The sequence below is a fragment of the Vipera ursinii genome, assembly GCF_947247035.1.
Source record: "Vipera ursinii genome assembly, chromosome: 2".
Taxonomy (NCBI): domain Eukaryota; kingdom Metazoa; phylum Chordata; class Lepidosauria; order Squamata; family Viperidae; genus Vipera; species Vipera ursinii.
The window spans coordinates 133,005,049-133,020,088 of NC_139513.1; the positions used below are offsets into that span (position 1 = coordinate 133,005,049).

At 34.5% G+C, this 15,040-nt stretch overlaps 1 protein-coding gene across 1 annotated transcript in view; it reads left to right on the forward strand.

The window, feature by feature from the left end:
- LOC310633597 (cholesterol transporter ABCA5-like) overlaps positions 1-15,040 on the forward strand; it is a 52,645-nt gene that overhangs the window by 8,373 nt on the left and 29,232 nt on the right. The window contains exons 2-12 of the mRNA XM_083351386.1: positions 1,266-1,470; positions 2,286-2,447; positions 2,909-3,006; positions 4,321-4,550; positions 7,370-7,511; positions 9,422-9,610; positions 10,818-10,965; positions 12,621-12,789; positions 13,606-13,664; positions 14,123-14,233; positions 14,554-14,729. Coding sequence (XP_083207512.1) covers positions 1,266-1,470; positions 2,286-2,447; positions 2,909-3,006; positions 4,321-4,550; positions 7,370-7,511; positions 9,422-9,610; positions 10,818-10,965; positions 12,621-12,789; positions 13,606-13,664; positions 14,123-14,233; positions 14,554-14,729 — 1,689 coding nt within the window. The remainder of the gene's footprint in view (positions 1-1,265; positions 1,471-2,285; positions 2,448-2,908; positions 3,007-4,320; positions 4,551-7,369; positions 7,512-9,421; positions 9,611-10,817; positions 10,966-12,620; positions 12,790-13,605; positions 13,665-14,122; positions 14,234-14,553; positions 14,730-15,040) is intronic.

Genomic DNA, 15,040 nt, shown 5'->3' on the forward strand with positions numbered 1-15,040 from the left:
GGAACACTGATGACGTAATATATAGGTAAGGTAAAGGTAAAGGTTCCCCCGCACATGCGTGCTAGTCGTTTCCGACTCTAGGGGCCGGTGCTCATTTCCGTTTCAAAGCCGAAGAGCCAGCGCTTGTCCGAGGACGTCTCCGTGGTCATGTGGCCGGCATGACTAGACGCCAAAGGCGCACGGAACGCTGTTACCTTCCCACCGTAGTGGTCCCTATTTTTCTACTTGCATTTTTACGTGGGTTTCGAACTGCTAGGTTGGCAGAAGCTGGGACGAGTAACAGGCGCTCACTCTGTTACGCGGCACTCGGGATTCGACCCGCCAAACTGCCGACCTTCTGATCGACAAGCTCAGCGTCCTAACCCACTGAGCCACCGCGTCCCTCATGTAATATATGTATACCCTTAATTCTTGTTTGTTTCTCTATAAAAATTGAGTTTAAGGAATCAGATTGCTATTATTGTTATTAGATTTTTAATCCCATCTTTTACATATTTTGGTCAACTAAAAGCAGCAGACATGCTTAATACTCATGCCTCCAACTTTAGCTTAAAGTCACCTGCAAAAATGCCTCCGGGCCCTCTGCAGAAAAAAAATAAAAATAAAACATCGGCAAGCAGGGGGATATAAAATATTCCGGGGAATTTGGGAAGGTTGTGGAGAGCAACCTTATCAGTTTGCCTTCTGATAATAATAAATAATAATAAACCTTTATTGTCAAAGTACAACATGTGTACATTGAGATTAGCTGAGCCTCCCCCCCGTGCTCTCTCCCCCCAACACACAGTGACAACAAACCCTCCATCCTACCACACCATGTGAACCAACTACACCACACACCGGCCTCCCAAGTCAATTCTGCATAAATTCAGAGAGATTATATCCCATTCAAAAGCCTAACAGCCCACAGATAAAAGCTGTTTTTCAGCCTGATGGTGCAGCTGGCTATACTCCTATATCTCCTACCCGATGGTAGAAGAGTAAAGAGATACCGTCCAGGGTATGAGTCATCCCTGAGAATCTTCCTCACTCTTCCAAAGCAACGAGCCCTGGCGAGGTCATGGGTGGTTTCTGATGAATCCCTCTTACCACGCCACCTGTTTTCTAATAGGTGGGTTTTAAGCTGCATTTATCTGTGCTTCATTTAAAATATGTTTTTGATTATTTTTAAAGCTATGGTTTTGTGCGCTGCACTTTATTGCAGATATAAGTGAAAAATACTGTTTTTTTAATCATTTCTATTTTTACTTTTTTCATCTATGCAGGAAATCCTCATCCCTCTTTCCTTACTAGGTTTGCTCATTATCATCAGCATGATCCAGCCAAACAAAAGACATGGCAGGATGCCAGATGCAGTTCTTTATTCTACAAATCGCACAAGTATTTCTGAGTTTATTGTGGGCTACACACCAGTAAATAATATGACAAGAAAAATCATGCACAAAATGTTTTCAGAATTCTGCCCAGAAGGTACTGAGAATATGTATGGTATTTCGTCCTAAATGAAACTGCTTTTATTTTGGAAGTTTCAACCCTTCAATGGCAGTTATTATCCAGGCATGAAAATCTATTTTCTCCTATGTAAACAGAATTTAAAAACTTGCTTTCAAATTTTGGCAATTTAAATATGCAAAAAAATCCCAAAGAAAGAATAGGATGCTCTTTACTGTTCCAAAATAGTATTTAAGCTCATTGTTGGATCATTCAGTGTAAAATTTGCGGATAAAAACAGAATGATGCCCTTTTTAAAAATTTAGAGGTAGGTTAAATTAGGTAGATTTTTTTAAAATTTTAACTTTGTTCATATTAAAAATGAGTAATTGCATTCTTAGTTTTGGTATGTGGCATTTGTAAGAAAAAAATTGCTCTCTGAAAGGTTTGAGAAAATAGTAAGTTGAAAAAATGGTGCATTAAGCCTTATAGAAGTTTGTCATTTATTTCATTTTTTTAAATTGAAAATTGTAACTAAAATGATAGCACCACTAAGTTTTGATTGCTTGACTTTGAAAGGGCTAGTGCAAAGTGCTGCATGCATTACACTGGATTCTCACCCCTAATTTACAAGATGTATAAGCTGGATGTTAGATCCTAGGGTTAATAATAGCAGTGCAATATCTTGTGAATATTTTTTGGTTTTTAAGAATGTTTGCAAATGTCATTATCCCTGGTGAGTAAGTACAAATAGAAAAGTTTTATTATTTTTCTGGGTTCATAAATGTGTAGAACATTTGAACATATAGTACTGCACTCCTATCACTATAAAATAAGCTTTTAATATTTTGCAGGAAAAGAGGTACAAGAATTTTTAAGTGAACAAGAAATGAAAGAAGCCAGCCTTCTTAGTCCAGAAAAGTTTATAGGTGTAATTTTTAAGGATTCTATGTCCTACCATCTCAGAGTTCCTCAACAAATGATTCCACTATCTTCAAGCCATTTAGAATCAACAAGTAAGTATAATTATATAAGATACACATGTTCTTTTTTTTAAAAAAAAAATAGAGCACTTATCTTGCCTAATTTTGTGCAATGTTGAAATTAGAATGTAAGGAATTTATGCTACAAAATTGGATAATAAAACTGTTCAGTAGGGATAGTAGTAGGAGCTATTGGATGTGATTTTAGGTCATGCAAATTACATAAATTCCAATAATTTGGTGAAAGGGATGACATATCAAAGGAGTAAACATACTAAATAGATGCTTTTATACTTCTGGAGATTAGTATTATTGTTGGCCATCATAGATTCATTGGACCATTTTTCCATCTCATGACATAGAATAAGGGATATACAGTGAGTTCATAGATTGCTGGGATTTTAATATATAGAATAGAAAAAGCTCAGTTTTAGCATATTTAAGCAATTAAAATAAGCTAATATTTTCTTTCTTATAATTTGTTTTTTCCATAGCTAGTTGCTCGAAGACTTCTGAAATGTGTGAAGCTGAAGTATACTGGTACCATGGATTTACAGCACTACAGATCTGCATTGATGCAGCAATTATAGAAGTAAATGTAAAATAATTTAGAATTTTATACACTTGGGAAGTTTTTAAAAGTACTGATTTTTTTCTTGAATTTTGACAATATATCACATCATCCACTATTTATTAAAGTGATTAATTGAATAAATTGTAGGTGATTAAATTCACAATCAATAGTAAGAAAATATGGTTTACAATGGTTTAGATTAAATACCATACTAAACCAAATATACACAAACCACATTAGTACGTAGTGAAATATAAACACTGATAGCATTAATTCATACCTGACAGGACAAGGCATTCTCAGATTCTTTACAAAACAATTAATAAAACTCACAGTTTTTAATGTGAATAATTAGCAATGTATTTGTTTCCATTTCCAAGGGAAGAACTGGTCCTATTAAGTTATTGTTCTATATAACTTTAATATCTGTATGCTACTAAAAGTCTGGTCTATAACCTTTAACTGGGCAAAATAGAGCATCATAGGGCAAACTTTTTTTAACCAAGATACTTCAAATGGGCTAACTAATTGAGTATGTCCAAAATCTGGAACTCATGACTCTTAGGAATTGAACTTTGACAAATTTCATAAAATATTTTAAAACATAAAAGTTATAAAGCATTTTATGATATAATACAAAATGTCCCAAAACATTTCTTATGGTGGTCATCTCTTGATGTTTGACTGTGCTGTACAGTTCCAACATGGACTACTTTGAGGCAGATCAATCTCTGAAACATGGTGATATAAAACAATCCTTTTAAGTTTCATATGTTAGGCAAAGCAAACTGTTTAATTAAATCTAAGACATTTTTTTTCACTGATAGTAATCCTTCCACTGATAGAAAAAGGAGAGAGGGCTGTCCCTCTCCCCCAACAACGTGTATAACCTTACCAGGCCTGGGGGTCAGGAGGTGGGGCTGAGCCCATTCATTAGTTATGTTAACGTGTAACTGATGTTCCTGTACATTTTTTTAACTTCAGCTGCTGCTTTGTTTTTGTTTTTCTGTGTTTTTAAATGCTTTAATATTTTTCTTTTAACATTGTTAGCTGCCCAGAGTCATGAACTTGAGATGGGTGGCCATATAAATTGAAATCATTCAGTCAATCTGTTTGAGATGGTTGGGGAATCCTGAATAACAGACCTGGAAAAACCTAGGGGGGGTTGTAGGCAGGAGGAAGAAATGCTGTCAGGATCAGATTTTCACTTGGCCAAGATTGCATTTTCCCCTTTGGTATATTCAAGCTTATCTCTGACTTTGAAAACAGAAACAATCTGTAAGACCTCTGGTAATATTCAACTTATTTTAACCTTTCCATTTTTTCCCTAAGTTTAAGACCAATCATTCCATTTTGAAAGTCCTGGAGGAAACAGAAGTTGTCATAATGGGGAAATCTGCTTCAGTGGAAATTGATTATTTTTTTCGTGGCGTCATTCTGATTTATTTAGTGATTGCTTTTTCACCATTTGGATATTATTTGACCATCCACATCATGACAGAAAAAGAAAAGAAACTGAAAGAATTTTTGATAGTAATGGGACTTCAAGACACTGCGTTTTGGTATGTGAGTTTATTTAATAAATAAATAACTCAAGGTGGTGAAGATACCTCATACTCTTTCCTCTTCCTATTTTCCCCATAACAAAAATTCTGAGGTGGTTTGGGCTGAGAGAGAGGGACTGGCTCAAAGTCACCCAACTGGCATACTGTTTGTCTTTCAAAAATCTCAAATGTAAACTAAAATACCTTCTCCAATACTTTTCACCTGTAGACTGGAACATTAGAGTGTAACAGTTTTTCTAATTAAATATAATGCTCTGGACAATGTTAGTATAACAAAAATAGAATCTGCTTTGAATGAGTATGGATGGATGTACATGTTGTAGATTGTGTTGTCATATTATTGTTTGTAAATTATTTCTGTCTTTTTATCTTTTTTAAAATCTTATCTACTATTTATATTTTTTTTCCCAAATGCATTAAATAATTTTCAACGACTGGAGTTTTTCCTTTGTGTTTAGCTATCAAATGGGAATCAGTTCTTTTGAGTTGACAGTTACTGTTTTAAAATAATGTTTGTTAACATAGAGTAGATATTGTTAATGATTATATCAATTAAATCAATCTTATTAATGCTATTTAGAACAATATCAAATTCAGACATAGGCCAAAACAGAAAAAATGTTCAGAAATAGTAGTTTAAGAAAAGTAAAATTTTTCTTGAAATGTGATGCTAGATATACTGACTTTTTTTTGCTTGTGCAAGGCTGCTAAAGATCATGAGAGAAGCATCCTATCTGTACTTCAGGTTTTCTTGCACAAAAGTATATCATTTTTGAGCATGACTACATTTATTTAACACTATTACCTTCTTTTTACTGTATAGTTACACAGTCGTATCTACATCTTGTGATGATCACCTCCATACAAAAGCAGCTGTACCACAGTGCTTAAAAGCAGGAACAACAAAGCATTTATGTTGTAGGACACAATGAGGGATTTTAAAGTGCAGATTCTCTTCATCATTTGTAATGCCACAATGTAATTCTCTGTAATTTGAATCAGGCTCATTTAAAACATTGTGGAGTAACAAATTCAAAACCTAATTGACTACAGGTTTTCCTGAAATCAGCATCTTTCCAATTTAATTCTTTGCCTATTTTTTTTCTATATGTCTTTGAACTAGCTATCCAAAAGAACATGTAGTATTCACTTACTGTCTGCCTTGTTTAGCGAACCTTTGAAGTTGTAACACTTGGGAAAAAGAAGCAACTTTGTGATCGCTCTTCACATTTATGGCTGTCACAGCATCCCACAATGACCTAATTACCATTCAGGTGCTTTAAAACTGTCATGCATTTATTACTGTCACAGCATTGGTCATGTTGTTGCTAATCTTCCCAACCAGTTTTCAGTAAGCAAAATTAATGGAGAAGTTGGAAGTGAAATCATAAGTCACAGACACGTTATGTCTCACTTAACCATGGTGATTCTCTTAACAATGGTAGCAGAAGCGACATTGTAAAATTGGTGTGGTCATGTGATTCTTAGCGACTGCAGTTTTTAGCAAGTTGCCGATCCCAATTGTGGACTAGCTCTATTGTTCTGATATCTTCAGTCCATGCTGCTAGTTTTCATGAAATCATGGAAACTAAAGCCTAAGCTGCTTCCATCCTCAGTACATGTTTACAATCCCATTCCGATTTATTTCATATCACTTTTCCCATTTTTCCGTGTTTGCTTCCTGCTTCTTCCTTATTCATTTTTTTCAGTTCTACAGTTGTTTTTAATTTTTTTTTAATGTTAAATTAAATAAAATTTCTATTTTCAAATGGTATTGCTTTTCTGTAAAAATTTCAGAGTGCGAGTGCAGATTAAACAAGTTGAGAAGTAGCATTCTGCAGAGTACAGAAGAAATGTTAAACCTAATTCGACTAATTAGCTGGAGGAACATTTAAGTAACCTTAATCAACTGTAACAAGACCTCAGTTTCAAAGTAACTAGTCACTGAGGGACAAACCAAAGATAATTTAAATATGTTCTTGCACTGATTGTATAGTTTTTTAAAAATTAGTTTTCTAAATTGGTCTTGGGTGGCTAATTTTTTTTTTCTTGTTAATTGTGTCCGATTCATGGAGATGACCTGGACAAGTCCCTGCAGTTTTCTTGGCAAAGTTTTTCAGAAGTACTTGGCCATTAGCTTCTTCCTAGGGCTGGGAGAAAGTCCCTGGCCAAAGATCACCCATCTGATTTTGTGCCCAAGGCAAAACTAGGACTCAAAGTCTCCCAGTTTTAGCCTGATACCTTAATCCTACAGCAAACTGGCTCTGCCCTAATGAATGTAAATATAAATAGAAAAATAAATAGTATCAGTGTGGAAGGAGGATAAATGGAGAATGACTGGAACTTTATGAGGTTAGGAGGAATTCAGAGGAAAACTCTTTTTGTGGAGATAATATTAGCATTGTGAGAAATCTCCAATTCAACAGTAATTTTTAGATGAGTTTTAAAGCAATTTGAAATAGTACAACCTTTTCACTAAAATAATGTTTGTGAATAATTATATTCCTTCAACTAAAAAACCCATAAGTTAATCTAATATTAATTATGTTCCACCCATTAATAGCCATTTCTTAATAGAAAACTATCTTCTTCTGAAGTTTAATTAATCTAATATGTTACAAAAGATACACACAGCAATTATTTTGTACTGTGATAATATTTGCTACAGTTCTGTGTTTCTTCGCTTTACTTATTTCGTGTAAGAATGTCTGGAAGTACTGGCCCTCTTCATTGCTCTGAATATTTTCTTTCAAATTAATAATTTGCACAGGTTACCTTAAATTCATGAATCTTTGTTTTGTGCTTCTTTTTTCTAGGCTGTCTTGGGTCTTATTATACTCCAGCCTGATATTTGTTATGTCCTTTCTCATGTCGGTCATTGCAACATTTTCTTCACTCTTTCCTCAAAGTAGCAGCTTTGTGATATTTCTTCTTTTTTTCCTATATGGAATATCCTCCGTAAGTGTGTGCGTGTGTCTGTATTTGGGTGTGTATGCACTCCTTGTCACTCTGTTGTGGATACTATGTGAGTTCACTTGGCTGTTAATGTTCCTAGGGAATAATTCTAGGATCTTTTCACAAAGGTAACCAGCAATACAGACATTTACCTTCGGGATATATATCAGGAACTTGTACAGTTCTGGCATATACATTGCTGTAAACAAAGAACAGCACAGGAAAATGGATAAAAATCCAAATCACCGCATGAGTATTCTGCCACAACGGGAACAGTATTATATTCTTGCTGTGCAATACTCAACAAATAATCAGAAAAGTTGCTTTGAAACACGTGGGAACGAGAATATAGCAGATATTTACAACTCAGGAACCTGGGACTGTCTTCTGTGGCTACCACATAATTCTGGGGAAAGCCCTGGCTGTTTCAAAGAAATATAGATAGATATTTTCACATCCCTGTACACTTTGAAACAACTTTTTGAAATCAATTCCAAAGAATTTCACAGTCCTAAGGATAACACCCCATTGCTATGTATTACCCATTCATGAAAAACCCATTCAGTTAAGAAATGAGGATTGCAAAGGATTCAGTAATCTTACAGGTAATCTTTGACTAAGGAGTGGTCACTTAGTGACCATTTGAAGTTATGATAGATCTCCTCCAAAAGGTACTTACCACCCAATTCTGACAGCTAAGGCCATTACCACCCCTGCAGTCATGTGACTGTATTTTGGGACTTAGCAACCAGCCCACATTTACAGCTGTTTCAGGCATCCTATCGTCACATTTACAATATTTACTTAAAATTTTTGGCAAACATGCCCCATAGTAAAAAATGGGTTCATTTAACAACTGTGGAATTTGCTTAACAACTGCTACAAAAAAAAATCGAGTCAGTCATGTGGGTGACCCACTTTATGACTGTCACTACTTACAACCATAATGGGCAGGCTCCATTACAGTACTTGGTTGAGAGTTTGTCCAAAATATAAAACAAAGATATCGTAGACTCATATAGCAAAATGAATATTATGTATTATTTATATAGATGAATTTTCTTCCCTTGTAGTCACTAGACAGTCAAGCTGGAAAAAACAAAATCTGTCACTTTTTTTTTTACTCCACAAGCCATAAACGAAATAAACCCAAAACCTAAATCGCATCATAATATTCCACATGACATTATAATGTGCTAACATAGCCATATTACAATTATGTGTGTACAGAAAAGAGTTTAAGCCTCATTGAACGAAGAAGTTCTCCGATAATAACTGCATTAAGGAGAGTGGGTATCTCAGTGTGCTATCCACCTGCACCAGCACTAAGGCTTCTCCATTATCTAAGGAGTGATCTAAGATAGCGGTCCAAGCCTTGCAGTAGGGAGACATTGATTTGATTCTTTCTAAAAAAAACAAAACACCAGTCTTCACATTTTGGCTGCTAGTTAATAACAGTAATGTCTGATGTATAAGAAGTGGAGGAAGCTGAACTAGAACTTGTACTCAGTTTAAGTTCTGAGTACTGCTCAGTTTAATGTTTTAAATTTATAATTGTATCATCCAGAATGAGGAAGTTTTTCATAGTTTGATAATTATTGTGCTCTTTGGAACACAATAATTTTAGTGCATAGAAGGTTTGAAAATTCAAATGGGAAGTCAGTCTCTCTTTCAAGGATAAGATATGCACACACAGAAATTTATCTGAAATGATACTGTGCTGTAAACAATGTAGTCCCAACGCATTTGCAGGTCATTGGCACACTGTACTTTCTGTAGGAAGTTCTGTGTGAGATGTGAGATAGATACTACTTTTTGCCTTTTGAGATAGGTGACTGCATATAAAAATCTGATTTTGACATTTTGAAGTGAGATTTTTTGCACCCTGAAACATGTTTTCTATTTTTCTTTAGATTTCCTTTGCATTTATGCTAACATCACTTTTTAAGAAATCATCAAATGCTGGCTCAGCACAGTATTTCACGACTGTAGCTTTTGGTGCTATAGGTGTGACCATTGTCCTGCTGCAAGACTTCCCAAAATCCTTTGTGTGGTCATTAAGTCCACTGTGTGAGTGCACATTTTTAGTTGGTGTTGCACAGGTTAGTAAAGCATACTATTGGCTTGTTACTATTATTTGTAACTGGACTTTATTCTACTTTGATACATGTCAGATATATCCTTGATTCAAAGTTTCAGCAGATGTAATACTTGTTTGTTAATTTCTCAATTCAAATGGGTATTTTATTTTTAAAATGAGAAGTATGTCTTGTTAATATTGAAAGCTGTGCACTAATTTCATCTTAATTAACATTTGCACAGAGATTTGTGGTGTGGCATTTGATTTCAACAAAAAGAACTAATCTCATATCGTAAGCTTTCACACAATATACTACCAGTATATGTATGGCTTTACCACAGTGAACCTTCTGTTCAGTGGTTCGTATAAGTTTGTATTTCCTTAGATGTAGGCACAGGTTTACATGAGCTATAATATTCACTTTTGATATAAATGTCACTTCCAGTCAGTTTAGTTTGCTATAAATTCAAGCTGCAAAACCCTTTTTCCTGCTAGTCCCTCTTGGTTGGAAAATTCTTCACTCTGTTTCCCCCCCCCCTCTGTTTAGAGTTCATTTTATGTGCCAGAATCATGATTTTAAACCATATCTTGGGTTCTCTGGAGAAATTGTTTTTCCCAGCACACTTCTTTAACAGAATGCAGTTGCAGTGGGATGAAGCACATGAGGGAAAATTAGCATAAATTATAAGAAGAATTTGACATTATAATCATAGGCATCTGTGGGAGGGAAAGGGGCCAAGTGGTAGAACACATATCATGATATCCTGATGTAAATCTTATGACCAGCCTCTTGTATCCAATTGCAGGACATATGTACAAAAGGGTGGGATTTCTATTAGAATATCACAGTGCATGTTTAAGGCATGTTTTGTTATCAAAATAGTAGTGGGTCTCTGTGAGTGCAGCTTTTGATTTAAAATAAGAAAGATGTAAAATATACCGTAATAGCTTCTTTATTTCACGTTGCTACATTCCCCAGTATTCCTTTTGGCTTCCATGGCCATAATTTCTGATGTAGTGCCAGCTGCAAACCAGAGATGGAGAGGAGAAAATTTAATGAATGTAGAGGTCTGATTTCCTGAGCATTCATTAGCTTGTAGCTGCTGGTTCCAATCTAAATTAAGTTTGGGGGAGATTTTCCTTTCATTATTCTTTATAATTAGAGTTAGGTAACTTGTTATTTTTTTCTTAACATTTTAATGGTGTGGCACTTTCACATTTGCTTGCAGATTATACATCTGGAAGATTTTGAACATGGAGCTGTTTTCTCAACTTTAACACATGGCCCTTATCCACTAATTATTGCTCTTACACTATTGGCTCTTGATAGCATGCTGTATCTACTCCTAGGGATTTATTTTGATCAGGTGATTCCAGGTATGTTTATTAGAACTGGAAAAGAATGTAAATGGTGAGATATATTCAGTAACCCAGGCATGTCAAACTGCCGGCCTGCGGGCCAGATGCATCACGAGAAAACTGTGCCCTCCCCATTTCCGGCAATGGGAAAAAAGTCATGATACATCACGCGACATCATGCAATGTCACTAGTTTGACATGCCTGCAGTAACCATTTAGATACTTAAGTAAGGAAGAAGAAATTTTGAATCTGAAACTTGGTCTTAGTGAGAGAGCATCCATGGAACTTAACATACCGCAACATTCATATATGTTACAGAAGCTCAGAAAGAAGGCATTACACATATTCCTTGACTTACAACCATAATGGAGCCTGCTCATTCATAAGTGGTTTTAAGTAGTGATGGTCATAAAGTAGGTCATCACAGGACTGACACGATTTTACAACATTTTTTTTGTAGCAGTTGTTAAGCAAACGCCACAGTTAAGAGAACCCATTGTTCATTCTGTGTCATTTTTTTGCCAAAAACCAGAATTAAATGACATTTTTCAGCAAAATATGACTGCGGGGTGCTGTAAACAGCTGTAAAGGTAGGTTGGTTGCCAAGCATCAGAAATGTGGTCATGTGACTATCGGGAGGGGGGCAGTCGTCAGAACTTCATAACTGGGTTGTAAGTGTCTTGGAGGGGGTGTCCATCTTAACTTCAGATGATCACTAAGCGATCAGTTGCAAGTTGAGGACTCTTTACATACAAAATGAACTACTTTACAAATTGTGCTAATCCATGGTATATTAAACCTTAATTGTTGTATAAACTAAAATTGGCTGATTTGCACAACTTAATATGCCATAACCCATGGTTTTCAAATCACCATAGATGATTTTATATCATGCCACCAGAAATAAATCATGTTATGAATAGTTTCATTGTGTAAATCCAGCCAATTAGTGAACAATTTTTTATGCAGCAGGGTAAGCGTTCAAATGTATATATCAAGATAACAGTTTATGGGCTGCATAAGGCAACATACACTATATAAATTGTATAGACATGTGAGTAGTTGTACATGCTCTTTGCCCACATTTTATAAGACTGAGTGCTATACTTCTAACTAACAAATGAAGAAAATGCCCTTAGGCATATGTGAATCTGGAACTCCAGTCATAAATCATCTATCTAGTTCAGGATCAGACGAAGATATACCTCATTCAGGGTTAACCATTTTAAATAATTTCTTGTGTTTTTTCTAAGTGCTGAAATAAATCTGACCATTAAAATCACATCTGTTGACAAGTAAATGGACTATTGTACTATTTTTGCTGGCAAGCCTTGACAATATATACTTTGGATCTTCTTTCTTAGTTTGTCTTAAATAGGAACAACATGTTCAGATTACTTTTATACTTGATCTTGCTTATAACTACTACACTTAAAAAGGGAATAAATTGCTTATAACTACTACACTTAAAAAGGGAATAAATTTGTGAAAAAAATAAGAGTAGTGCTCAAAAATGAAAACGGTGAAGGCTGGTGGGAGAAATGAGGTCTTGATCAACTGGAGCATTTCCTTTCATTGTTGTATACATAGTGTAAAACCACCTTTTTGAACTGTCCCAGTACTACAAAATATTTAATATTTACCCTTTTATATATGGGTACTTTATTTCCAGGAGCATATGGATTGCGACGGAGTTTTTTCTTTTTTTTAAAGCCCTCATTTTGGATAAAAAAACCAAGAAATTATGAAGAATTGTATGAGAGCTGTAGTAATGAACACCTAGATTTCACTCAGGTCATTGAACCTATACCTTCTGAATTTAGGGGAAAAGAAGCTATCAGGTATGACAGATTAATTTTCATTAAATTTAAATTGATTAAATTTAAATAACATGATGCCAATTAATATATATTTTGTATGAGAAAGTAACAGCATGATTTGTTTATGCAGCCACAAATAAAGAGTAATGTTAATTGAATACAGTTTTGCTTCAGGAATGTGGAAAATAAATATTATCTTCCATTTAAATATTATACAATAATTTTCATGTATAAATATTCTTTACTCTGGCATATGAAGTTATTTTGTGTGTGTTCTTTATAGGGCTGTGGTGATTTATAGCCCAAGGGAAAACAATCCATATTGGACAATGGCATTGGTTTCCATACCCTTTTACTACAACACCATAAAAAGCATTTGCATGTCAGCCTTCAAGGTAGACCAGATCAAGAAAGAGACTTCCATGCATGTCTTGTCACATCTCATCTTGTATCAGAAATGCAAGAACTAGGAAGGAGAAAATTATTAATTTAAATTTTAAAAAATTCAAACTTTAATAAAAACATAAATTTATATACCATAGTTCTTGCCCAATGCCAGGCCACATTGATAGCAGGAATATTTCCAAGCAGCAATTCTTTTGTGTGCATGTCGGTTCCAGGGGGCATTGTAAAATATAGATAGTTATTTGAATAGTGCCAAATTCTCAGTAAATATCTTTGTCCTCTGGGAGAAACCTCCATTTTTTCCATGTCGTCTTTAGTTCTAGCCAAACCAGCTAAACATCATGCACGTAAAAATTACAATGTAGAATGTAACTCTGATTTCTTAAAAATTGTATCTTCTTAAAAATTGCATCTGCCTGTTTTTTCCCCCAGAATCAGCCATATTGAGAAATCTTTTGTTAAAAAGGATGAAATTGTGGAGGCTTTGAAAAGTAAGAGTGTTTAATTTTCAATAATCTGTGACATTAGAATTCTTGCACTTTCTTAACAGTGATATAGGCAAAGTTTTCTTAACAATCATGATTTGTTAATTCTTCAAGTACTTTAATTACATTTAATATACGGTAAGAGTCAATCACATGTTCTTTCAATGACATAAATGTTTATAATGGGTCTAGAACTAAGGAGAAATTTCCTGACAGTTAGAACAATTAATCAGTGGAACAACCTGGCTCCAGAAACTGTGAATGCTCCAACACTGGAAGTTTTTAAGAAGAAACTGGACAGCCATTTGTCCGAAATGGTATAGGGTTTCCTACCTGAGCAGGGGGTTGGACTAGATGACCTCCAAGATCCCTTCCAACTATTATGATTATGATTATTGTTGTTGTTATAGCAATGCTTACTGATATATTTCATTCCCCCCACTAATTATTTTAATTTTTAATAGATTTATCCTTTGACATATATGAAGGTCAGATCACAGCATTACTTGGACACAGTGGAACAGGCAAAACAACTTTGATGAATATTCTTTGTGGATTGTGTCCACCTTCTGATGGTATATATTGTTAAAATGTTTTCTTTTTTTCTTTTTTATGTTCACTTTTTTAAAATCATGCCCATTAAAAGTCTCTTTGCCATTCTATACTGTACATATGTAAAATACTTAAGATATACAGTCCCATTCCCCTTTTATGTATCTATAAATTGTGTCAGCTATGAATGCATAAAGTTTAATTTGGATTTCATGAGCATTTTCTCGTGAATGTTTCTCTCAATTATTCTTTAATGTATTATAATAGCTATACCTATTTCATTGTGTTCTGTCTGTTGTTAGCCATATGATTATTTCCTCTCTTCTCTATTTTTATAAATTAGGTTTTGCATCGATATATGGATATCAAGTTTCTGAAATAGATGAAATGCTAGATGTAAGAAAGATAATGGGAGTTTGCCAGCAGATAGATATTTTTTTTGATGTATTAACTGTGGAAGAGAATCTATCAATAATTGCCTCTGTTAAAGGGATACCTCCCAATGATGTAATACAGGAGGTGAGTCAGTTAAATGCCACTTGTATTCAGTGCCCACTGTTATAATTTTGATCAAATAAAATGACCAAGAATGTTTTTTGCAGCAAGGCTATAATCCATCATAGCATTCATCAAGCCTAAGCCCATTAAAATATGTACCTTTTGAAAATGTTAACATATATATATATACCTGGATTAGTAAAATAGTTTTTTATACTAAAGACAACAGGGAATTAGAATGTAGAACAATTTTGTAAGTTAAGTTTGAAATGACTTATTTCACAATATTTTCCTTCATTTCAAGAAACTTTGTAAAATAGGAAAGCAATAAG